This window comes from Hipposideros armiger, unplaced genomic scaffold (assembly GCF_001890085.2).
Source record: "Hipposideros armiger isolate ML-2016 unplaced genomic scaffold, ASM189008v1 scaffold_230, whole genome shotgun sequence".
Classification (NCBI taxonomy): domain Eukaryota; kingdom Metazoa; phylum Chordata; class Mammalia; order Chiroptera; family Hipposideridae; genus Hipposideros; species Hipposideros armiger.
In genome coordinates, this window is record NW_017731580.1 from 1,897,514 (window position 1) to 1,923,986 (window position 26,473).

The following is a 26,473-nucleotide window of genomic DNA, read 5'->3' on the forward strand; positions in this document are numbered from 1 at the left end:
CCATCCAATATTTCTTGAAGATTAAGGCCACAGTGTTCTTTAATTACAAAAACCAATTTGGGGCCAAAAATGTCAAGCCAAATCACCAAACAATAAGGTCACCTCAAATGAGATTTTTCTTGACCCGCTCAGTCAGCCACATTGCATCACCTCTAAAGAGTGTTATTAGATTTTTATCATATTCCTGAGAGATCGTCCTCCAGGGAGTCATGGTATGAAGTAGAGAGCTTTGAAACCATCCCCAGACACGGCCACAAACCAAGTTAGAATACCGCTGCTATGAAATTGAAGGACACGAGTTCTCCACAACCAAGTATAGCATTATTTTATTGTCCAAGTAAGAACGACAGGAACCCTCTTTGGTGTTAGCATGTGACTTTTTAAAGTAGATTCTGAGAAATTATTAGTTTGTCTAATTCACACCAAACCTAGGTTATGAAAAGATGGCTAAATTTCCTTCTCTTTCTCTCACACTAGTATTATAATGACGTATAGAATTCCTCTTGGCTTTCTTCTTTCAGTTGTAACCAAGGGGGATTCAAACAATGGAAGAAGATACAAATGTTATCTGTTTACATATCTGGAAATGTAAACTTCTGTTGTTTTAGCCGCAGACATATTAGTACAATAGAACTATGCATTAGAATTGTACAAGAATGAAAAATTGTACAGTGGGTCTATTTGACTATTGTTTGTGAAAACTACTTCATAAAGAGACATTCCTTCTGTGTTCCCTGCTACTTGCAGAATTTAAAGCTAACTATGATGAATTGAACCATTCATTATTTAACAAGTAAAAACTCTTGTTGGGGTCTGATTTAGATATATTGATCCAGTCACAATAAATTTAAGTTCAATAAACTCGAATCTTTAAAAATAAAAATATTAATCACCTCAACAGAATATATATTAATTTGTTAATGTACATTATGTCTCAGAAGCCAGCAGTTTATTCTCTAGTTTTCAAATTTTTTGTTATGTAGAAATGATTGTGATAGTAGTAAAATTTTTCATTTCCGTTTTTCAGGGTGATGGGAATAAATCACTTTTAACATTATAATATGAATTTGATATAAAACTAATTGATATTTTATTCATATCATATCTGTGTATCAGTTTTTTATCTGTTTACAGTGTACACTTTAAAAGGTAGGATAATTTTTTTAGTTATTTTTTTTTAAATATCAAATACCCAATTTTGTTTGTGCTTTTTATGTATATCCTGAGTCCTTTTTCTATTGTGGGCATAAGTAATTGTTTTATCTCCCACTCTACTTGTCAAAGAAAAGGAAATCTAAGGGATGTTGTTGCTTGTTTCTCTTTTCCTTAAGGGGGAAAAAAAAAAAACCGCAAGCATTTAACCTTAAATGTGCCACTTTGTGTTGCTGGTTTAGCCTAAGCACAATCAAGAGGAAACCACATTTTCCAAACTTCCATAAATCAGAGTTCCAAAGGGGAACATTTGAAATGAGAGGTGAAAGAGCATAAATAATAGCAGCAGAGCCTTTGTAAAATAGAGAGCATAGGAAAAGATTTGCCATCATAGGAAAAGCATGAACAAGAAGAAGCGTGTATAGCATGGGAGTTAAGACTGAATTTTGGAGCCAGTGGCCCAAGATTTCTGTTCCTTACTCTGCCACTCAAAGCTGTATGACCTGCTTTGATGACGTAAGCTTGAAAAGCTCAGTTTCTTCATCCGTAAAATGTGGGTAATCATAGCATGTAACTCATAGAATTATTGTGAGAATTCAGCCTTGTAAAGTATTTTGCACAAAACCTGGCACTAAGTAATTCATAGCTAAAGCACACTGATAACATGACATGACTACCGAGTTAGTTATGATGTGAACCATACGGTGCTTGGCGGCTGACAAAGCACTTGACCGTGTCATATCCCACACTGTGAATGACACTTACATCTTATTTCCTACATGAGGAAACTGAGTCTCTAAGGAAGGGGTTTGCCCTCATTCTCACAGCTTGGTTTAAAGCTAGTATGTGAATAAAGACTTTTAATCGCACAAAGTTCTCTGCCATCGCTGTTTCATAAACAAGACAGCAGTCCTTCCAGGTAACTGTCCTGTCTTCTTAAGGAAGATAAAGCGACAGAGGGTGAGCCAGCTTAGATCAACGTAGCTTATTCCGGGCAAGTGAAGCTCTGTGTTTCTTTGCAAACTGCACTGTTTCGATAAGTCTGCATGGGTTGTGCTTCCAGAAATGTGTTCTTCAACATTAGGAAGTTAAATGCAGATTTTTTTCAAAAGTTCTGTTTTTCGATTGATGGAGTGAAGCAGTGAAATGTGAACGTTGCTGTGGCTGTTGTCAAGTGTACCGTGTTTACAGGGGATAATTGTGTCTCCCTATAGGCATGTCAGCACCGCTCTAATTCGGAGATCATCTGCTGCACAACTCCTTCCCTCCAACAGCTGAGCCTGCAGCTCCCCCTGAGAACCAAAGCCTATTTCATGTTGGACGGGATCCATTCCAAATACTTTGATCTCATTTATGTACATGATCCTGTGTTTAAGTTTTTCGAAAAGCCAGTGCTGATCTCAATAGGCAATGAAAATGTCCTGGAAATTAAGGTAAAACATGCTTTAAATGCTCTCCTAAATCATTAACCAGCACTTAATTGACTTTATAGCAATGCGAATAGAATTGTTGTACTTCGTTGGTCATTGTTTTGTACTACATCAGCAAATAGGTAAGCCCTGAAAAACAAATCTTTTTGGCATAAGACTAAAAGGTAAGTATAATCGTGGACAGCTTCTTAATGAAGCATTTAACAACTCCTTTTGTGTATATATTAAAAAGTAGCAAACGTGGGACACAGTCCATTAAATTGGCTGCCTGCAATGCATTATCCTGCCAATACTATGTACATATTTTCCTGGACACCTAAATGTGCTCATTATACGATAAAAGGGAAGAGCCATGAAAGTAAATGCATCAATTAAACTTCTGTACTTCCTTGTAATACTCGGAATTTTGTGTCTGGGTGTGATCATCTCTAAGCTGATTTATAAATAGAGCTGAGTTTCCTCTACCTTAGGAATATTTTAGCCTCTAAATATAATTTAATTTGTGAATAACAGATCATCTTTTCTAACCCAGCCTGTTGCAAACAAAGAATACTAAAGCCCAGAGGAGTTTGACAAGTAATGAGATAGCGGCAGAACAAAGACTAGAATACAGCTCTCTTATGTCGCTGCAGACATTTTCACTTCAAATAGTAATAAAACAGGCAAAAGAATGAAGACCTCAGTGATCTATAGTCTTTCACTAGGAACAGCAAAATATCCTTCAACATGTTTTAGACAATTGGAATTGTTTTCCTAAAAGATTACCTCGATGGAAATGTGAGCACACACAAAGCAATAGGTTAGACCTTATTTAGATGTAATATATGTTCTCAGGGATTGTCTTCAAAGTAATAATACATATCTACTGAAAGTTTTCTTTTCCAACAAGATTTAGCCACACATTCACACTCATACACGTTTACTAATCTCACAATTGTGTTTTGTACAATAATTAAGCAAGCCCAGCGTGAAATTAAATGGAAGCCTGCTTCAACGAACAGCATGTTTACCACAGAAAAGTCTTTCATCTGCTTCTTTAATTAGTTTTAGAAAGGGAGAAAGAGCTTTTATCTCTCCTTTTTTTTCTTTTCAATAAAACTAATCTAGTGTGAGCTTTTGCTTTCGACAATTACTGTGTTTGCCATTTCAAAGATTCCATTCGGTTTTTCTTGATGAAAACAAAGGTTTATTTGCAAATATTTTTATGCCCAGATAAAGCCTATTTTTCTATTCCTGTATCTATGATGGAAGGATTAGTGATAAGTGGTTTTTTATCTACCTTTCCAAGCACAGTCTGACATGGAGAACACTTCTTTTCCTATAAATTAAGTACCCATTTTTCAATGTCCTACAAAATTGTTGGACCAAGAAAAACATGATTTGCCATCATCCTCTGCCTTTCAGTGCTGTGCCCAGCATGGATGGCCCAATGGGGCTCTGGAAACAGGCACAAACAGTTTCTTCTTTTGCCTCCATAGAGAATGACTCCTTTCTCTAACAAGTGTGTAACACCTGTCATGCCATGGAGTGGCAATCTCTGGGGAAAGGGGCCAGTTTAGGGGGACTATTTAGGTGTCATGATTCAATCTTTTCCCATACTTCATTTTCCTTATGTATAAGAGAAAATCTAAGGCATAAGAGAACATGCGTGTGACAGCACTTTAACCCTTTATCAGTCTCTAAACTGATCCCGTTAAATCCTTTGCCTCTCTTAGGGCAGAAACAAATGAAAGCGAAGCTTGAGACAAGCAAAGGCCTCCTCTGGACAAGCAGTGGACTGTTTTTGTGAAAAGAAAGGATACCATTTTATTTCATGCTGTGCTTGTTCTATTACCCTTCAAAACATGAGTGTGAAGGATGTTTGTGTGCTATCAATGAATGCACTCTGGAGAGAAGCACGTGTTTACAGTGAGATTTGCGCCTTTTTGCCAGGAAGAGTTCAAGCTCCTCGGGCAGCCATGCGTACAGGAATTCCTTGGCTGAAAAGACATGGTGATAGTTTCCAGCCCGAGTTGTGAGAATTGGCTTAGTCAGCATTTGGCCCAGTGACTACACCATGGCCAAGGGGTCAGCCAAGTTTGGATCTGGAGAACGTAATAGAGACCAAGGATCAGCCACTCCTCAGAGCAAATCAGAAACCCCATCCATGTGGGAGGTAGCTGATGACCAAGGCTTGGAGTCAGCCCACACCAGTGGTGGGCAGTGGTCGTCAGAAGTCGGCATCTCTTCAGCAGTTCCCATGAGGGCACCATGTTCGCATCACAGGCAGCTCACATTTGGGTGGCATTTGAGTTAACACAGTACTCTGACCTATATTATTTCTCTGAGATTCACATGTGCCTGTGAGGTTTTGGGAGATCAGTGATGATTATCCCCGTTTATAGATAAGTGAGCAAAGGTTTCAAAAGATTATGTGATTTGTCTTGGGTCACCTGAGGGGCAAACAACTAGGCCTCACGCACCATTTCTTGATTCCAAATTTAGTCTCCTTTCCACTAAATTACAATGCTTTTCATATTAACCTTTATTTAATGTATACCAAAATACCTTTTATAATAGAGAAACTTTTCTATCATGGTATATAGTTGTCTATCTATACAGTTCTTTAAATGAAATAGCTCTAAATTCTATACAAATATCTAAAGAATCAATTCTGTTTAAAGGAGCCCTATATTTTTCCCTGATTATATGACTTTTTGTGTATGCGCATATTTTACAAAACTAGAGAAGTACAGTATTTACTGCTGGAACAAGGACTGCCTGACACTGCCCTGGGGTCTGTGTTATTGTTCAGCATATTAGTATATGTGGTAACAGAGCCTCCAGAAGTTCAGCCTGGAGAAGGCAGCAGCTAAACTGAAAAAAGGAGACGGGAAGATCAGCTCAAGAGGAAATGGGGACTTGGTTGGGTACAGCACTGCGAGCTCCAGAGCAAAGGTGGGGGGTCAGGAAGAGGCCTGCACCAGTGTCTGGGTATGCGAAGGGTCCAGAAGGGGGCGTAGTCCTGAGCTAACCCAGCCTACCTGCTGACCATGCCAGCCAGAGCTTGGCTTATTCGCCCTTCTGACTAATTTACCTACAACTGTAGGCCCAGATCCCACCACAACCACAGGGGCCAATTCTGTCTCCAGACAGGATGGAGGTGAAGGGCTCTTTCCTTAGAGGTCACCTGGCCCAAGGTCAAAACCTGTTCTTCTTGATACTCATAAACTAGTAGTTCCCTGTACTATGCACGTTAATATGCATTCTGTTTATATATATATATATATATATATATATATATATATATATATATATATTCCCCTCCCCCACCCAGGGCACATAGGCAGTACCTGTGATTTCACAGGTTTCACAGTGCCCCAAGTAGCCAGTGAAGAAACCAGTTTAATTTTGGTTCACCCAGCTTTTCTCAAATGACCTGGGAACTTTTTCTCCGAATGCTATCAGCATCCTGTGGACTCAGTTTTAAAGCTTTCTGTGAAGGTTCTCTGGCCTGCTTCCTAAGCTGAGGGACTCATAGCCTCTGGATAAAGCATAACTCTCCCCCCAACCCACCACTAACAACTCACTGATTTTCTGCTGCCAGTCCCTGGACTGCTGCCTGGCAGGGTCCTGCACCTCCTACTCCCTTAGCTGACTTCCCTAGACTCAATCTTGTGGTCACCTCGATGTATGAAAACTTGTAAGGCCCCTTCTGTTATAAAGCTGTTTTTCAAATCCCATCCACTTCCACTCCCATCTGCCCTGTTGTGTAACCAGCTCGTACATGGGTTCCTGGGCCCGAATCCTACATAGAAACATATGTTACACCAGGCAAGAGTGGGGAAGAAAGGAAACAAGGAACATCCTGATATGGCTGACACATTGGGAGTATTTGTTTTCAAGGTACTCATGTTAACATTATAGTGAGAGGAAGCATCTCTTACTTTTATATTCTCAGTAAAAAAGAATGTGTCTGACATAGTGAATGGTGAGGACATCTCGTATCAAATGGAACTTGATTTACTTTGTGATCAAGTCCTTTCTTGAACCTTATTTCTCAATGTGGAAAGCAGGAGTTACAATAATGCCTACCTCAGGAGGGTGTCTTTACAGGACAAATTGCTCTGTATGTCGGGGATTCAAGACCAGAAAGTTTCTTCTTTGTGTCTTTATTTAAAAACACATATATTGTCATTTCAGTGACTGAAGAACTGAGCCAATTTTGTAAACACGTTCTTCTATTTGATACTACTTAATATTAAATAGTGAAAAAGTAAATAATAAAAGTTCTAAATATATACCTTTTCTTCCCACAGCTCCATAAAGCTATATTTATTTTAAATGATAAAAATGTACATATTTCTTTTTACTCAAGCCCCTCTGTTACACAGTTGTGGGCTGCCAGTGTCACTTTTGTGATATCTTGGGTCGTAGACTTCTAAGATAATTACTAACCATACAAAGCTGACTTCTTATGGCAGTCACTGCTTTTGTCATATGTTTTTTGGTAGGCACAAATGAACAGGGGTTCAGTTGTATGGATGTGTGATCTGCTTTTGTTTTAGGGAAGCCTTCATGCAGCATGAAGATCAGGAGATCCGGACCCCAGAAGGAGTCCTGGGAATGTCAGTCCAGGATGTCCATCCCGCCCCAGCCTTTGTGATGATCTAAGCAAGCAGGACACATTTTAGTCACTCCCTCATAAATCAAGCTCTCCAGCTCTTTAATCTCTTTTCTTTGTCATTCCCTGAATTCCCTCCAATATGTGAGTGAGCGCCTTAATCCTCCTCAGACCTAACCAACAAGTTTTCATTTGAAGCCCCAAAGTGACCTATTAGATTTATGTTCTGTGTTGAACTGCCCTGTATGGCTGACCTGATTCAATGAACATACATACAGCCTCTAGAAATCACATGCGGACAGAGTTTGTCTGTATGTATTTTTTCTTAAACTCCAGATTCGTGTTAGAAAAAATATTTTCTTCCAACTTCTTTTCCCAGAATAATATCTGACCTACCAACCTATTAAGATCCATATATGACAATGTACGTAAAAGCAGTTTGCCGAGTATTAGAGATCATGTAAAATAGAGGAGCTATGGTGTGGTTATTGCTGGTTGCTGTGTCCGTAAGAAAAACAGTGATATGTTTGGATAAATCTGTCCTCCAAGTAATGGCTTTTTAATAAATAACTGTGCTCATTAAGTGTTGATATGAAAAACTGTTCCTCTGTTTTCACTTCTTTCCCAAGGCTAATTACTGGTTTCTTCAGCAAAATATGAATGTTTCATAAATGCCTAATGGTAACTTCAGTTAACTAAATATGTCACATTGAATACGTTTTTTAAATCCTCATGTAACTATATAATTGTTCAGGATAATGTATTCATGCCCTCAAATCATAATGCAGGTCACATGGCATCTTACAGGAATTTCTCTGAATATGAAACCATTTATGTAAAGAATTTAACTGTGCAAGTACGATGAAAAGAAATCGCCACACTCAGATACAAAAGGAATATATTAACATAGATGAATGAAATCAGAATCTCTGGAGATGGGACCCAGGCATCAGTATTTTATAAAGCGCTCACTGTGATTCTAGAGGGGACGCCAAGCCTGGGTGTCACCACATCGTGGAAGTGTTAGGCAGCGCAAGAACTCAATCTCTAAATTGCTTCCTGCTTGCCAACCATCAATACCCCTGAAAACATTAATAAGGCAATTATGGGTAAGAGGCCATTCGATATAAGGATGGGAACCAAGACTCTTTCCTTTTCTCTAAAATCCAATTCAATAGAAAAGCTATTATATATGCTGTGATTCCTGACTAATGAGTGCCCTGAAATTGTCGTGCTCTCTTTCAACTGTCCAAATTCCCATGAAAATGAGTATCGTACACTGAGTATCGTGTGCCTTGGCAAACAACATGGCCGGTGTTTGCACTGTATTTATATTCCTTCCCAGTTGTTAGCATTCCTGCAAAACTATGAAGTGTTAACAACCTCTTTTTTTAATTCCAGGGAAATGACATTGACCCTGAAGCAGTTAAAGGTGAAGTGTTAAAAGTGGGAAATAAGAGCTGTGAGAAAATACAGTCACATTCGGAAGCCGTTTCATGTACCGTCCCCAGTGACCTGCTCAAGCTGAACAACGAGCTAAATATAGAGGTGGGATTCCTGCATTCCTCTCATGATGTAAATAAAGATGCCAGCGTAATTATGTCACTTGCAGACTTAAATCATTATAGCTCATTTGTGTATTGGCCTTGGCTCATCAGCTCAGCCTTGATTCTTAGTTGTTATTTTAGAAATAGTGAGTTTTTTGTTGCGCTGTCTCCTTCCCAAGATCTCACAAGTCCTTCCTAGCAGTGGTCTGTCTCCATCATGCCACACTCTTGCCAAAATTTGCCATAATTCTCAGGAGCGATAAGGACACATCCAAGATGGCCCCTCCGCTACCTCTTACTGCCCCAGGAGGCCGGAGCCAACATCCCACTGCCCTCCTCAGTGATCTCAAATGCACGGGCCTCATAAGAAAAGAATGTATATGCACGGGGCAAAAGAAAATAGAAATTAAACTATTTGAGAGTAACTTCTGCATGTAGACTCCTAAATCAAGTAACCTGGTACCAGAGTGAGTGCTTTTTTTTTTTTTTTTTGCTTTTTTTTCTTCTTGAAGAGCTTTATTGAGATTAACTCACATACCATACAATTAACACATTTAAAATGCACAGTTTAATGGTTTGGGGCATATTACATTATTATTTTTTTTAATTTTTGGTAAAATACATAATAACATTAAAATTTGCCATTTTAACCATTTTTTTAGCGTACAATTCAGTGGCATTAATTGCATTCACATTAATTGCTACCATCACCACTATCTAATTCTAAAACTTTATCACCCAAAACGAAACTCTGGAACAATTAAGCAGTGCTGTCACACTCCTTTCTCTTCTCCAGCCCCTGGGAACCTCTAATCTACTTTCTGTCTTTATGGATTTGCCTGTTCTAAACACTTCGTATAAGTGGACTTGTATCATGGTTGTCTTGTGCCTGGCTTATTAGCATGTTTTCAGGTTTATCCATGTTGTAGCATGTGTCAGAGCCTCATTACTTTGAAGGCTGAATATTCCATTGTGTACCACATTTGGTTTATCCAAGAATGAGTGCTTTTTAAAGGGCTCCTGAAATCTTCTAAAAAGCTATAAAATGGAAAACTACAAAAAACTTAGAAAGTTTAATGCTGAATTATGAGATCAGAGTTTGGAATTCAGACGGGCCATAAATCCTAAAAATTATGCCATGTTAGAGCTGGAAGGGACCTCAAAGGTTTCTTCTATGTATCAAAACTGAAATTAAAATATTTTGAGACTTTATTATCCCATAATATGATTATTTACTTCTTATGGGAAGTCTCCTTTTCCCTCCACCCCACCCTCTATCACAGAATCAATGTCCTATTGTCTGTGTTTCTTACTACATTACATGTATAAGTAGATGTATTTATTCACACATCTATAGGACACATCACATTGTATTATAATTATCTACTTATGTGTTTGTCTCCCCTTTTAATACTTCACTTCCTCCAGATCAGAGACTTTTTTTTATTTATCTTTTTATCCCTAATACCTAGTGACAAGTACTAACAGGTAAGTGCCATGTGAGTCCCTCAGAGCTGCGTAGCCCCTAATTGTCCAAACACTGATGCACAATCGAGGAGTCTTATGATGCGGTCATATCACTTCTAGAACAGTAACAACCAGGTCGTATTTGAGGCCCAGGGAGACTGATCCCTGCTGTGTAGCATATTTTGTACCTATCTAAAATAGCCAGCTGAATTCTGCCTGTTCTTTGTCATTTTTAGTGGAAGCAAGCAGTTTCTTCAACTGTCCTTGGAAAAGTAATAGTTCAACCAGATCAGGATTTCACAGGATTGATTGTTGGTGTTGTCTCGATATCAGTAATACTCTCGTTATTGCTCGGACTTTTCCTGTGGCTGAAAAGGAGAAAGCAAATTAAAGGTATGTTTTCTTTACTTGTTTATTTTAAGGAACTACCTTAAGAATACAGTCATGAGAGTTTAAACTTGTCATAGATTCATGTGCCCTGTCATATATGCCATCCCTAAAAATCCATGAATTCTTGTCACTTGGTCCGGGTCCGCTGGGACCCATGGTAGCCAAGCCTTTAACGAGCTCTTTCTCTCTCTCTGTTTTAAGATCTGGGCAGTGAATTAGTTCGCTATGATGCACGAGTACACACTCCTCACTTGGATAGGCTCGTAAGTGCCCGAAGTGTAAGCCCAACCACAGAAATGGTCTCAAATGAATCTGTAGACTACCGAGCTACTTTTCCAGAAGGTATATTTCAGTTTCTTGTTCTGAGAAATACCTGTGCATATACCTCAGTGGGTTGTGGCATTGTTGCTTATTTTTGGTTTTGCCTTTATATTTTTATAAAAACATAAAAGAAGTATTTACCTCCTCTTTGGCCAAAGAAGTATTTAAATTGACACAGAATTACACAGATCATATTTTTTAAATGAACATATTTATAGATTATATTCGATTTTTAGAGTCTTCAAGCTCTTTTCTCACGAAAAGGTTGATGTTGAAATAATTTGAGCAAAGGTAGGTGATTATCGTCTGAGTGCAATGTTAAGAAATTGTCATGCTCTCTATAGCAACCCAGAAAGAGTTAAGATATAAAACTTAAATAAATGTAAGTGGGCACTGCTACAGTTTTTTAGCTCAAAATGTCGATCCTCAAACATTTAAACTGCACCTGTAGTACTCTCCATGGACTGTTAGTACACAGCCTTGTACCCACAGCATTCCAGCACGTGCATATATTTTGAGTATTCTCCAATGAAAACCTTCAGTTATGCTATTTAAAAAGGAGGCGTTAGCGTCATTTGCTTATGCTCAGGTTAACCAAAAAGTTTCACATTGTTTTATTTAAAATGTCCTGGTAAAAGCAAAATGTCCATATCATATCTGCTCCATTATCTTTAGAAGTTACAGGACATGAGTCAAATACAAGCATTTCCCTGGTTGAATATTTACCATTGGACAAATAAAATGAGTCACAGACAGTTGAGGATACTGGAAAACTTAGAAGTTGCTCCTCAAAATAAGTTCAAGAGCAGTAAGGCACTTAACATTTTAACCTTTTTTAACACTGACTGCCTCTGATTTTTTGAAGTTTCTGTTAGTTCTGTAGAAATACACGTAAGTATTGTCCTTGCCCACCTGACTCCTTTTTACCTTTAAAAATCCATGGACAGATCAAATCCAATTTACAGTTTTGAAATTTAGAGCTTTGATTAGCTTGTATTCACATGTAATAGCTCTAATCTGAGATCATTAAAATTCACAAGTAAATTTTTTTTTAGTTTACTTAATCTTCTTTCAACCTCGTTACTCATCAGACCTCTGTCATCACTGCTAGGAAGCTTGAGTCCCACCGTCTTTCCTATATTGAACCCACTCCTTGGAGTAATGAAGTAAAACACGCAGGAATAGGCCATCCAGAGAGAAAGAGAATGCACAGCCCGCACCTCAGGAAGAGACAACGACAGAGCTTCTGTCTGTCTGCTGGGACCAGCCTCTCAGCAGTCTTTTATGGGGACCTAGGATTCTCTCAGGGTCACACCAGGAGCACACATTAGTGGTTTCAATGGTTTGCGCATGCGTTTACACTGAACCACAAGGTCAGTAGAGTTTCCATGACCAAGGACTTTTTCCCATGTCTCCACCAAGAATTTCCCTCAAACTCCCTGATCTCCAGGTGCAAGGATTTGGGGAGTGAAGGTGGAAGGACTGAGCTTAGGGAGGCTCATCTGTATCTCCTTTTGTGGGGAGGGTTTGGAGAACTTGACTTTGGGATTAAAGGAACAGGCAGACCCTGGGGCCCCTCTTCCTTCACGCCTCCAACACTCAGGTATTCCTCCTGTTTGGCCATCCTTCCCTTCAGGTAGCATTTGTCTCATTTCCAGATAGTGATTACTGTCACTATAGGTGGTGCTAACGCTTTTCTGAACCACTGTTGAGATTTCCTGCTCTGGTCAAATTGATTTGTTATTAACCAAACTGTCCAATGTGGAAAATACTAAAAATGCTTAAGTGGGATTAGGAATAGCCCGGGAGCCATCAACTTCCTTTTTATGCCCTGCTCTCAAGTTCTGATTTTCCTGCTCTGTTGCAAACAAATACTATCTTTTGGTACCGATGGGGTCCCCCCACATAGCCCTCTGTCCTTTCCCCACATTATGTACTAATACAGCTCAGTACCCTGCCTATTTTATCTCAGGCCTATGGCTGTGGACATGATACCCTCTCCCTGAAGTGTATGGGTTCCCAGTGGAAAGCGGAAAGCAACCAGTGGCTTCTCTGTCCTATTTGGCGTTAAGACATTTATTCTCTACCTTGCAGTCCCTCCACCCTGAAATGAAAACCTTGCCTGAGGCTCTCACAGACCTTTAGTTGTAAAGATCAGCGTATAAGGAATGCTGACCCCTTTCCAATGCCCTCAGCTAAGCAGTGGGGATGGCGCACCAGCCCAGTTCTAATCTGCCTTCTCTAAATAGCGATAACACTAACTCTGCCACCATCACATGATGGGAATTTACTGCTAATGTGAAAAGCTTTCAGTTCTGAAAATTTAGCCATTATATCTCTAATCCTATATATGTAAAATACTTAATTATACATATATTTTTTTTGGCCAGGAAACTATATAGATTTTGAGCAATACTAATTAATTCCATTAATAAACACTAGTCGCTCAAAAGGCAGACTACTTTTGCTGCTTCTGATGCTTAAGAATATAGTACATTAAAAATAAACCTCAAGCATGGGTTTTTTTTTTAATATAGAAAAAGTCTAAGGAAATGAAGAGAGTAAACAAGCTGTCAAAGTTAGTGCTTAGCCTACTTAAAAGAACATTTATAAACATTTTTAAAAATGTGTGTGTGTGTGTGTGTGTGTGTGTGTGTGTGTGTAAAAGGCAGCATCTTTTCCCAAGTTACTGTTTTTATTAAACCAGTTCTCTGTAAAGGCTCTTCCTAGCCTCGTTCAATGATAAAACCATCACGTCTTTCATTTTAAAATTCAGGCTTCGTTATTAATTCAATTTGCTACCTCTCTGCACAGTGAGTTTTCACTACTGTTTTCTAATAATTTCCTTTATCTTGCAGAGCAGTTTCCTAACTCGTCCCAGAATGGATCCTGCCGACAAGTGCAGTACCCTCTGATGGACCTCTCCCCCATCCTGCCTGGTGGAGACTCTGACGTATCTAGTCCATTGCTGCAAAATACAGTTCGCATTGACCTCAGCACGCTCAATCCGGAGCTGGTTCAGGCCGTCCAGCATGTGGTGATCGGGCCTAGCAGCCTGATTGTGCATTTCAGTGAAGTCATAGGAAGGGGTCAGTATTTCCACTCAGCTCTGTTAAATACGACTTTCCAGTAGGCATTTTGTCTGCTGCCTTTGCAGATTAGAGACTTAGACAATGGCGAAAGCCACTGACAGGACGGTGATAACAAGTGCCCTTGATTCCTGTTCTGCAGAAAAACAGGCCTGCAAATCATAGCCATGGGGACGTGCCCCTGGACCTGGAGGCAATTTGATAATCTGCCAAACATACGAGAAATAAATCACATCCTTCCGCACCTTTTTCATAATGACAACTATGATTTCTTGAAAGGTGTCTTACTTCCTTCTAAAACATCATTCCTTTACGTTCCAATATTTTTACTCCTATTTCCTTCCAGTCTTTCTTTACTCTGAAAACACTGACTAACTGTGAAGTCCGGGTTTGTAGTAGTTTGTACCCTGCTGGATGGCGTCAGAAGGTGGGGAATTTATAGCGTTCTCCTGATCTGAAGCACCATATTTCATCTCTACAATGCACTTTGATTTCTTTATACGGAGAGGAATTAATATTTGTAAAGCCAGGCAGACCGGCAAGTGTGGCTAGCATACACAGTATCGGAGGAAATATTTATCAGGAAAAAACACCAACCAGAAGCCAGGAAATGAACTCCACTCTTCCCTTGTTTCTAAAAAGCTTTCACCTTTAATACTGCCTGGCCTCTGATCCGTTTTATTCAATCTGTGCTGCCAAAGCTAGCACAGGTCCGTGCGAGCACAAAGCAGAGGCTGACTGGCGGTCTGCCCTGTATGAACACGAGGCCTGCCCGCCCCCTGTCACAGCAGTCACACTTCCCTCAGTCACACACTCCAGGTTTCAGTCCTCAGCCGGCTCCCCTCCCCTAGTAGCAGCTTCACTGTTTGTAAACATGTGTCACAGCAGAGGGACACGTACTTCTGTCACCGGCCTATCGATTCCAGTAATTGCACCAAGTTTTAGAGCCTGTGGCCTCACTAATTATGTTCTAATTCTAGATATTGTAAAATTAGAATTTTTTTAATCATGAAGGTGCTAAAATGGCAGTTATTTCTCTTATGAAGGAATAATCATGAATGATTCTATAAATATTAACTATCAGTTATTTATGTTTTTCCTCAGTAGAATGTGAGCCCTTGAGAGCACAGGCTTTATTTCATCCATCTTTGCATTACGAGAGGGTAGATGAATGCATGACACTCACAGACCAGGCACTTGGGAGTCTTGGCTGGCTGGGTGAATTGATGAATGAATGACTTACACAGCTACCCGATGCTTGGCACCTCTGGGGAAAATTACTGCCACCCGAGGAAGGGTTACTACTGGGAAAGTGATGTGGCCAGAGCCAGAGAGAACTGGATGAAGTGACTCAGAGTGAATTTGCTTCTTTTGGGCAATTTCCTTTCAGTTTCAGCCAACCTGGATTACATATTAACTGGTGACTAAGAGGGGAAATCCTTCTTCTAGAATGAAAATCTTATTTCCAATGGTAACATTTTTGTTTCATTTCAGTTTATTGGAATATAGGGAACTTATTTTATTTCACTTCTTCATGTGGGCAAAACTTTATTTTCATATTTAAAAGTTATTTGATTCTTAAAAATAATAAAAATTTTTATGAGGCTGATGGTACTCTTGTTTTCACTAGTTTCACTTATTGAATATTTTATTATATTAGCCTTAAATAACAGTTATATCATCTAAATTTTCATCATGTATTGAATAATCATTGCTTGTAGCTTTGGGTAAAACGTATTACATCTACATATATTCACAAACACACAGACAGAGTGGTATTGTTAATCAAAAGTAGAAGAAACAATGTACCATTTTGTCATGTAAAAAAAAGGAAATGAAGTTTATAAAGGGATTCATAAATAATTATTGCATAATTAAAAGTAATGCAAGCACTAACCAAATTCCCTCTTTCATGTAGGACATTTTGGTTGTGTGTATCATGGGACTTTGTTGGATAATGATGACAAGAAAATTCACTGTGCTGTGAAATCCTTGAATAGTAAGTCACATTTTATTTAAGTACACTTTTGTGGTTTGCAAACTAATAATAAACATAATAAAATGTAAATTTACACTTTACCTTGTGGAAAAATCAGCTACTGCTACAATTATGGATCTAATCCTGAAAATTTGGTCTAAATTCTTATTGAAATATTTCCTCAGAAATTATCCCTCAGAGCCCTCATAAGTTAGTGTAGGAGAAATGAGGTTCCTGCATGAGCTGAGTATCATTTCACTCTGTTTGGCTTATAATATTTGTTATGCAAGTGACATTTATGGAAACTATTGGAAGCATGTTGGCACATACAATAGTAATGACTCATTTTATCCAGAGGCATCACTATAATTATTTTTTCACCACAACCTCCATTAAAAAGATAAAAAATGAAATAAGACAAACAGGAGGAAAATATGCTGGCAGAAAATTTAAAAATTGAAAATGTGGTAATACCTCATTTATCCGCATTTTTGGGGCATGAGGTATTCCACATAAATGAACTTCCTAAACAAGTGAAACTTACCCCCTTTTAATGCTAGAACTCTTTTTTTTTAAGTTTAGCAATTATTGAGAAAATCTTTTTTAAATGGAATGCACACTGCTTAAGAAACAAAGATTGCTTCCAAACATAAACTCAGACTTTACTGATGACCCAGAGGCATAACTGTGGCATGAGTTACTATCTTGGACAGCCCAGTGTATTCATTCTAGTGCTTTCCTGGCTGCATCTTGCTGACAGGTCTCACACGCCAAGTCAGTGCTGGCCTTTTCTAAATGTCCAAGTTTGTGCTCAAAATTTGCAGCATCCTGAAAAATGTTAGCCAATTATATTACAAGTTTACATTGGAATTAATAACCTTTAAATGCACAAATGAAGGGTTCTTCTGCAAGATAAGTTTTATTGTCAGAACTATTTCAGCCTTTTCTTACATAAATCTCCAGTGTTCTATCTGGTTGATTTGGTTGGAAGTCTGACCACGAGGTAATTAAAGGGACAGTTTATATAAGACCAAACAACAAACTGTGATGGATTAAGTATGATTGTAAATAAATTTGCCTCATAAGACAGCACCATTGCCAGTTGTACGCAGAACAGCCCTGACGCCAGGAAACCTTTCCCTGTCCCTAGGGTGTTGATCTCTCTGGGCTTCCAGGTTTCAGAATGCATTGCATTTGTAAAAGAATATCATCATCGACATTGACACTAGTCAGATTAATAAATTCAAGGTTGTTAACTCTTCGTTAATGCTGACTGGTGTCAAACCCTCAGGCTCTCTATCTGGAAATGATTAGAAACTGGAAAAAAAAATCTACTTAGACATATGACAGTGATTGCTCTTCAAATCCTCCCAGTCCCCAGATTAGAAAACTATGGCCCGTCACCTGGTTTCTGAAATAAAGTTTCTTGAGACTCAGCCGCTTGTTGCTGTGTCTGCTTTTGCACTATGGCGGCAGGGCTGAGTATTTGCAACAGAAACCATACGGCCCACAGAGCCAAAACACATCTACTATCTGGCCCTTCACAAAAAGTTGCCAACCCCTGCCCTAAACACTCACTACAGAGATGGACTGGACTGCTTCCCTCCCCTTTTTCTGTATGAGACAAACTGATTCTCTATGAGACAAACTCCATCTTACAAAACTGGGAGTAAGTGGTGACTCAAAGGCTCAGGGCAGGGTGACATCACATACCGTATTTTGCCGTGTATAATGCGCGTGTTTTTGCCCAAATTTGTGAGGGAAAAATAAGGATGCACATTATACTTGGGTAGTACTAATTCTGTATCTATATAAATGTTTTTAATTCTTTTATTTATGCTTATGAGTTAAAAGTGTAACTCTAGAAATCAATAACGATATCTGTATGCAAAATAATACCCTGGAATATGATCATCGGTTTTGTAGAATTTACGACGAACTTGCAATGACCAAGCGTTCTTGGTCTTCTATGATGCGTAAATATCATAAATTTGTTACTGGTACATAAAATTTCTTGTACTTTGTATCGGTTCTTGTGTTTTGTAATTATTTGTTACATATAATTTCTTATACCATAATATGTTAAGAAATAAATGCCAAAATTCCTTTACAATACAAAAAACAAGCACCTACATGTAAACAAATAAAATTTTGAATTAAAAAATTAAAACAAAAGATTTTTTTCCCTGAAAGTTTGGGCCAAAAACGTGGGTGCATATTATACACAGGATCACATTATACGTCGCAAAATATGGTGCTCGATGAATTGTAAAAACACCATGAGCATGAGGCTTCGGGACAGACTTAGCCTGTGGGTTTACATCCCATTGCTCTCCCTATCCGAACACGACAAAACATTCATCATTCCATAATGAAATCAATGTCTCTGCCGCTTCCTCAGGAATCACCGACATAGGAGAAGTTTCCCAGTTTCTGACTGAAGGGATCATCATGAAAGATTTCAGTCATCCCAATGTTCTCTCGCTCTTGGGAATCTGCCTTCGCAGTGAGGGGTCCCCACTGGTGGTCCTACCTTACATGAAGCATGGAGATCTTAGAAATTTCATTAGAAATGAAACTCATGTAAGTATATTGCCAAACTGATGAGTTGGTGTAAGCCAGCTTTCCTGAACCTTCTCCTGAACAGTTTACTCTGAACCGTTTTAAAAGCTTTTAGCCAAAGCAGCACTTGTAAAATGTTGGCCGCATTCAAGTGTACAGAGGCCCATTCAATTCCATTGTACCTGAAAATTCTCTATGGTGGTGGGAAGATGGTGACACCTGAAAGCGTTCCCCAGGGGCAATGATTCTTACCTGGCCTGCAAACGGCCTTGCTGTACCATCCCCCTGCTTGATGCATTTAGTCACCTTTGAGTACCCACTGTGTGCCAGAAACAGCACAGGAGACATAGAGGCAGATTAACCTCAGCCCACATGGAGTTTTAACTTTAGAAGGAAAGACGTTGAAGAATTAATTACAAGTGAATCCCTTTCTATTCTCCACACTTAAAAATCACTCACCACCTCAGGACCTTTGCACTGGTTCCCTCTGCCTGAACCACTCTTCCCCAAAATAGCCACATTTCTCACTTGACCTCAGCTTTTTGCCCTAATGTGATCGTCAAAATGAGCCTTTCCTGACCTATCTAAAATTGCAGTGGACTCACCCCACCCTCACACCTTCCGTCTGTCTCCTCTCCCTGCTTTATTTTTCTCCATCACCCTTATTTTTTTATACACTAGGGCTGAGGCCTGAGCGGTCCATTTCTGTGACCGTGGGCCATGTGTGAAATGTGGTTAGTCTGAACTGAGATATGCTGTAAGTATAGACTGCAGCCCAGGTTTTGAATATTTAGTATAAAAAGTAAAATATTAATAATTGTTTATGTGGATAACTTATCAAAATGATAATATTTTGGATTTGTGGGTTGATAAATATATTGTGAAAATTAATTTCATCTGTTTTTTTTACTTTTAAATATGACTATTAGAAAATTTTACATTTGTGGCTTGCATTATATTTCTATTGAATAGTGCTGCACTAGACAATAAACTAGTAAATAATAGCCACATACGAATGTATATATATGGATGTGTGTACAGAAACACACACATGTCCCATTGAAACGCCAGCTCATAAGGGTGGGGCCTTCTATGTGTGTTCTCCGCTGCAGCCCCAACACCTACAACGGTGTTTGGCACGTAAGCTCTTAGTGAACATGTTTGAACTCAGAGTTACAAAACAGGTTCGTCGACTCCTGCAAGCGGGAGTTTCTTAGTGACGTTTATGGCAGGACCTCAAGGGTGAGCGGGTGGTGGCCAGACCAGAGCAGAGGGCAAAGGAAGGAGTACCCAGAACTGAAGTCACAGGCCTCGGCTCATTTCCGGCTCCTGTGTTCAGGCCCCTGGAGAAGTTAATAAGGCAGCTTTACTCTCAATCAAAGACAGCTTCGCGAACATGGGGTCAGTTTCACAGGGAAGGAAACTCTAGGACAGCATTGGAAAGGAATATTTGTGTTCAGCTGCAAGAATAAAATACTCACTGGCAGCGAATGTTTGCCGATACGGTGACGTCACCTTACAAAGCACAAAGCTGCCCTGACAGGCCCCACTTTTCCACTTTAACTCTTGTCATTACCCTGATAAGCCCATCTGGTTGGACATGCTACCTTCTCTGGGGTATTATTCCCCCAGGGTTAAAGCAGGATAGAAAGCTTGTGCTATGCAGTACCATGGCCTTCTGTGACCCAGGGAGTCCGTGCTAATGACAACCACGAACATAGATGCATCTTAAAGAGAATCCTAAAACGCAGGGAGCTGGCCTCTGTGTGCATTAAGTGAGTGTCCCCACTGTGTGCCTGTTGGGCTCACGAACTCCACAGTGGCTCAGTAGGGCCGCAACCACAGTGACATCGACGCCATTTCAGATATGCTTCTTACAGTTACCTCAGACATTCCTCTGTCCACCCAGCTGTGTGGGTGGAGTTTCTGAAGAGTGACATTTCCTGTTCTCCATGTGGGTCCAGGCCCCTGGGTTGTGAGCTGGTGCTTCAGTGCCACTAGGCGGGCCTCTGATGTGCTTGATTTCACTACAGTGTGGACTTTGGAGCCTAAAAGATTGAGGTTAAAATCTCATCTCCATCACTTACCATCTGAGTAGTTTGGGGCGATTTATTTTGTTCTGAACTTCCTGTATTACCCATGTGTTTCCGATGCTCTGACTTCTGGGGCCTTGATGGCTCTGGAAGGACTGCCTCTTTCAGGACTAGCAAATTCCCAGAGGTGGTAAACAGCTCACCTTCAGAAAGCATGCAAACCAACCAATCCAGAGCCTAAACCCCAGCCACCTCGCCCACTGAGCTCTCACACGCTGGGTCACTACCCACCACCTGCCCTGATCACATAAGGGCAGATACCAGACACCGAGGACAGCCCTACACCCTAGAGCCCACCTGCTGAAATTATTCAAACCGGCCAATTCTAAACCTATTAGCCCTGCCTGGCCCATTTCGTCTCACAATAAAGACCCCCTACCCCAGTGCCTCCCTGCGTGGGCTTCCCTTCTCTTGGGAGTTATAACAAACTGTCTTTTCAATGGCAATTGTCTCCCATTGGTTGGCCTTATCATACCTGAATAATAAAACCTACATTTTAAAACTTCAATTCCTGAGCTGGCCGAGTGGCTCAGTTGGTTAAGAGCTTCCTTAAGAGTGCAAGCTCTGAGCAACAGGGCCACCAGTTCGATTCCCACATGGACCAGTGACACTGCACCCAAGCTGAGCTGCCAACAGGTGGCAGGATGGCTGAGCTGGTGACAGCATGTGCTCCTAACAACAAGACTGCCTGTTCGATGGTGGGCTTCGCCCTCCTGCAACTAAGACTGAACTCTGCACCTTGAGTTGAGCTGCCGCCTGGATGGCTTAGTGGGTAGAGTGTGCGCTCTTAACAACAAGGCTGCTGGTTCGACTCCCACATGGGATGGTGGCTACGCCCACCCGCAACTAAGACTAAACTTGGCACCTTGAGCTGAGCTGCCATTCTGATGGCTCAATGGATAGAGCATGCACTCTTTACAACAAGGCTGCCGGTTCGACTCCCACATGGGATGGTGGCTATGCCCACCTGCAACTAAGATTGTAATACAGCACCTTGAGCTTAGAGGCCATGAGCTGCCGACGGGCAGCCAGATGGCGACTGGCGCTCTCCATAACTAAGATTAAAGAACAACAACTTGGTTGGTCCCCCTCCCCAATTCCCCAACACCGTTCCGCTCCTCCAATTCCCCAATTTAAAAAAAAACAAACAAACTTCAATTCCCTATCTAAAAAATGGAGCCCCTATAAACCTGCCTTACAGAAGTGTATAAGGATTAGCCAAGTTTTATAAAAAACATCTAGCCTGATGCTTTGCAAACAGCAGATACTTAATCAATGATTGCTGTCATCAACAGGGCACAAGTTATTATTTGAAACAAGATCGTTCATATAAACATTTCAGAATTCTGAGATCATAGCTAGAAGTGTAGATGCTTAGTTTGCACATTTCCAATTCTCTTTCATTGCAGAACCCAACTGTAAAAGATCTTATTGGCTTTGGTCTTCAAGTAGCCAAAGGTATGAAATACCTTGCAAGCAAAAAGTTTGTGCACAGAGACTTGGCCGCCAGAAATTGTATGTAAGTATCAGAATCTCTGTGCCCACAGTCTGAACTCAGTGACCAGGAGGACCTCGTTTCCGCTGTTTAAGCTAGGAGGAAGTTTTCTCTTCTTGTGCAAAATCCTTTATTTCCATTACAGTTTTAAATCAGTGTGTGAGCACTGGAGATGTAGGCAGGCCTTTTGGGCTTTGTCAATGGAGAATTTAAGAGATTCTCCAGAGGGGATCTGAACAGCTGTTGTGTGCTTTCGCTGTTCTTTTTTCTTCCCCAAAGTAGCCTCCAGTGTTGTGGTTGCACACTGCATTAGCCTTGGAGGTAGAATTTGATTCAGCCCTTTCCAGTGAAAAGGAGAGGGCTGATAACACAAACGCCAACATATTGTCACTTTCCAAGGGTGGCTCTGAAGTCAGCCTGCAGAAGCCCTACCAAAAATGGTGTTTGGGAATGAACATACAAAAGAGCTTCGTGCCTGGCTGCCTGGGCTGTGTAACGCAGCAGTCCCGTCTGTGGACCCAGTGCTTTCCTTTGCGTGGCGCTGGTTCATGACTCAGTGTGTGTAACGAGAGAGCGCGCTGTTAATTTCCTACCTTGGTTTTGGTCAACGTAACAACATAAAAACCGGCTTAAGCAAAGGGATACATAGCCTTACATGGCATGAACTGATTTTGTTGAACCCTGCTGTTTTTCTCCGATACTTGACTATGTGTCCTGTTTCTTTGTTCCCTCAGTGGTGGGATATATGAGTTTTATGCACTAATCTAGCCCATTTGAGAATGAAAAAGCCAAATTACAGTCCCCTGTCATGTCTCTCCCATAAAACTAAGTAGTGCTAGTGGTTGACAAGTGAATATTGGCCGTTGCTTTGGTTAATCAGGTGGCTACTTAATTTAGCAACAAAGGAAATCTGGGAGGGGGCCAATTTTACCTTTCCTCGAGAACTAAAGCAAAATGAATTTTCTTGGGCCACATTATTCAAGGTCTCTTTCCTTGGCCTGTTGAATTTGTAATGTAAATGCCAAGCATTTTTGTGCAAGAATGCCATTGTAATTCAGTATTAGTCCGTTGAGGCCGGAGGAAGCCTCCTTGCAGAAGTTATGGATTAATGGGTTTCAGATACTGAAGTCAGCTTGTTCTAACCTAGAGCTATGCAGCATCGCTGTAAATTATTGTTTCAGCCACCCGCAATCCTCTTTGTCCATTCTGTAGGCTGGATGAAAACTTCACTGTCAAGGTTGCTGATTTTGGTCTTGCCAGAGACGTGTATGATAAAGAATACTACAGTGTCCACAACAAAACAGGTGCCAAGCTGCCGGTGAAGTGGATGGCTTTGGAAAGTCTGCAGACTCAGAAGTTCACCACCAAGTCTGATGTGGTAACGCACTGATCGCCCCGACCTTTCTCCTCTTTCACTGCCATACCCAACTTTTTTTTAGCCGTTTTATGGCTACTTAATATTTTTTAAAGGAAAAGAAACCATTAATGCCACTAATTTCGTTTTCTTCATAAGTAAAAGCTGGATTGTCTAACAGGTCCCCATAGGATGCTTTCATAAATTCATTTATTCAAACACATTTGTCCAGCAGAGCCCCAGACTAGATAGAGCCTCACGGAGCCCAATGCTGAGCCAGGCGTGAACCCTGTCCTCCAGGAACTTAGCTCAGCAGGAACGAAGGCATGGCCATCAGTAACTCCACACAGTGGACTGGGATTAGCCCAGCCACACGTAGCTCAAGAATTCCGCCTTGAGAGAGCTGGAAGCCATAACTGAGGCAGGTCCAGCAGTGAAGCCATTATTCCCGCACCCAGCTAGAAACAGGATCTCCTTTGTCTGCGAAGGTCATCCTCCGCTCATAGAACCAGCTTAAAGGACATGTCTGGGAGTACCGAGAGCAGGAGAGATGCTCACCTGTCGGCACCTCTGCTCTTCCACGTGGGGGAGGGGATGGTGCTCCAATGGCCCTTAAAGGAGGATGGACGGAATGGGCGATGAAATAAGACATAGCAAGCCAGGTGAGGCGAAGGGACAGGAAATTACACACATCTTTCAAGTTCTAGGGAAACAGTAAGCGGTGGGTGGTGTGGCAGAAATGGAGGAGCACACGGGAGTTAGGAGAATAAATTGGGGAAATGCATTCACGCTAGATCATAGAGGTCCTTGGGAGCTAGGGAGTCTGGAATTTATCCTCTGGCCACATGCAAACATGAAAGTGTAATCAGATTAGATTACTACAGACTTTCTTCATTCCGTAAAATGATTTGGGAGGAGTTAGATACAGAAAGACAAAGTCAGAGGTAGACCCTGAAATAACAAGAAACTGTGAGAACAGAAGAGATGGAAGGAAAGGGCATCTCAGAGGTAAAATCAAGAATATTCAGCAAGAAATTGATGAAAGTTAAAGATGAGCAAGGCCTACGCTGGTGCAGTGATAGGCGTGTGAAGCGCAGGAGGCGAAGCTGCTTCAGGAAGAAAGACACTAAGCGCAGCCTTGAACACGCTGAGTTGGCCTTGAAGTAGGACAGCCTGGCAGAGAGGTCTGTCAGGCCGTGAGACGTGGGGACCTGCCGCCCATGTGTTCCTCAGTTTGGGTTGCCTGACACACCACACATTTATTTCTCACTGTTCTGGAGGCTGGAGGGCGCCCGCGTGGTTCGTTATGGTGAGAGCCCTCTGCCTCACTTGACATGGCCACCTGCTCACTGTGTCAGGGCGAGGTCTAGGCTGTCTCTTTCCACTGATCCCAGCACAGAGGCCCCGCCCTCACCTCCTTGGAACTTGATGACCTCCCCCAAAGTCCCACCTCCTCACACCCTCACACTGACAGTCAGAGCTTCAACATGTAAACTTAGGGAGGATACAGTTCAGTCCAGGACAGAGGTCAAGGTTGGAAGTTTGCTTTTGAGAGTGTGAAAGCAGTTATTTGGGAGAACCTCCATCTACGAAGCGAAGGAGAAAAGCAGAGCGGTAGGAGATCCAGGAGAGGCTGGCAGGGAAGCCGGAGAAGAGCCAGGCAGCTCAGCAGCATGCACTGCTGTCAGACGAGGGAGGCCTCAGGGGCGGAGTGGCTGGGGAGCCCGCGTGTTGGCTGGACAGAGTGCAGGTATTCTGTCTGCATGGGCTAAGCCAAGACGACCAATGTCTGCAGGTCGAGGAGCATTGACGCTTCAGTCCTTGAGGCCAACAACAGGAAAAGAAAAGTCCAAACCCGTGATATCAGCAAACAAAGTGGGCAAAAAATAATGCTAATGGAGAATATGGACTTCAGAAGAGAAAGAGTTAGCTGCTCTTGAGAGAGAGCAAGGGGCAGGGACTGAAACACAGCCTGGGCAAGAGAGAAACCATCTTACCCTCCTCCCTGTGGGTCAGCAAGATGGAGAAGCTTAGCCTCTATTGGTAAGAGTGTCAGAGAAATCGTGATCTTCAAGTGAAACCCATGATGCAGTTACTATGAGGAGTTGGGGAAACATTAGAAATAAGGCGAGGTGACTGGGGAGTTTGATTTCAATAAGAATGTCACAGGTCGTGGTGGAGGAATGGGACTTCAGGGCAGATGAGACTACTACGAGAATGTGGTAGCACATGGTGGAGCATAAGGCCTGTGTTTCTGATGCTGAAAGGCTCTGAAACAGATGAAAGAAGTGGGTCCTAGAGAGGTAGGCTGGGGACATGTTTGTGATGGTGGCAGGTAAAGCCAGGAGATAGGGCTTTACCCATCCTCAAAGAGCATACTATTCATTCAGACCCAACTGTTAGTCTACCATTAAGAAGAACCACAGCTAACCCTTACAACTCAATAAGAATAAGACAGAATATCCAATTTTTAAAAATAGTCACAAGATTTGATAGACATTTTACCAAAGAGATGTAAGATAAGCTAGCTAATAAGTGCATGAAAACATGCGCCCACACAAAGACTGGTACGTGAATATTCACAGTAGTAGGACTCATAATAGCCAAAAAGCAGGAGCAACCCCAAAGTCCATCAACTAGTGAATGGCTAACAAAATATGGCATACAAGTATGCTAAGATCGACAAGCAAAAACTTGCTGTTTGTAGAAAGGTCCACTTTCTTGCAGATGCCCAGATAGATGGAGTTTGGCTAAAGTCTGAATACTCGTCAAGCCCACTCACACAAAGTGGGTGTGACTACACTTCCGTTCCTCATGCCCAGTACTGTATACTGTTTCACACGTAGCAGAGCTGCTTCCATTAAAGTCAGTATTGGCTTCTCAGGTGTTCACTCAGCTGGGTTTTTCATCCTGCTACAGCATTCTGCAGCATTTAACACTGCTGACCACTCTTTCCTTCTTGAAATTTCGTCCTCCTTTGGTTTCTGGGACA

General features: G+C 41.1%; 1 protein-coding gene across 4 annotated transcripts in view; it reads left to right on the plus strand.

The window, feature by feature from the left end:
- The window catches only part of MET (MET proto-oncogene, receptor tyrosine kinase), a 112,708-nt gene that overhangs the window by 78,683 nt on the left and 7,552 nt on the right, over nt 1-26,473 (plus strand). For all 4 annotated transcript variants that reach the window (XM_019654771.1, XM_019654769.1, XM_019654768.1 and 1 more), the window contains exons 11-19: nt 2,367-2,585; nt 8,587-8,733; nt 10,436-10,592; nt 10,791-10,931; nt 13,769-13,999; nt 15,918-15,998; nt 18,379-18,560; nt 22,042-22,151; nt 23,340-23,505. In XM_019654771.1, coding sequence (XP_019510316.1) covers nt 2,367-2,585; nt 8,587-8,733; nt 10,436-10,592; nt 10,791-10,931; nt 13,769-13,999; nt 15,918-15,998; nt 18,379-18,560; nt 22,042-22,151; nt 23,340-23,505 — 1,434 coding nt within the window. The remainder of the gene's footprint in view (nt 1-2,366; nt 2,586-8,586; nt 8,734-10,435; nt 10,593-10,790; nt 10,932-13,768; nt 14,000-15,917; nt 15,999-18,378; nt 18,561-22,041; nt 22,152-23,339; nt 23,506-26,473) is intronic.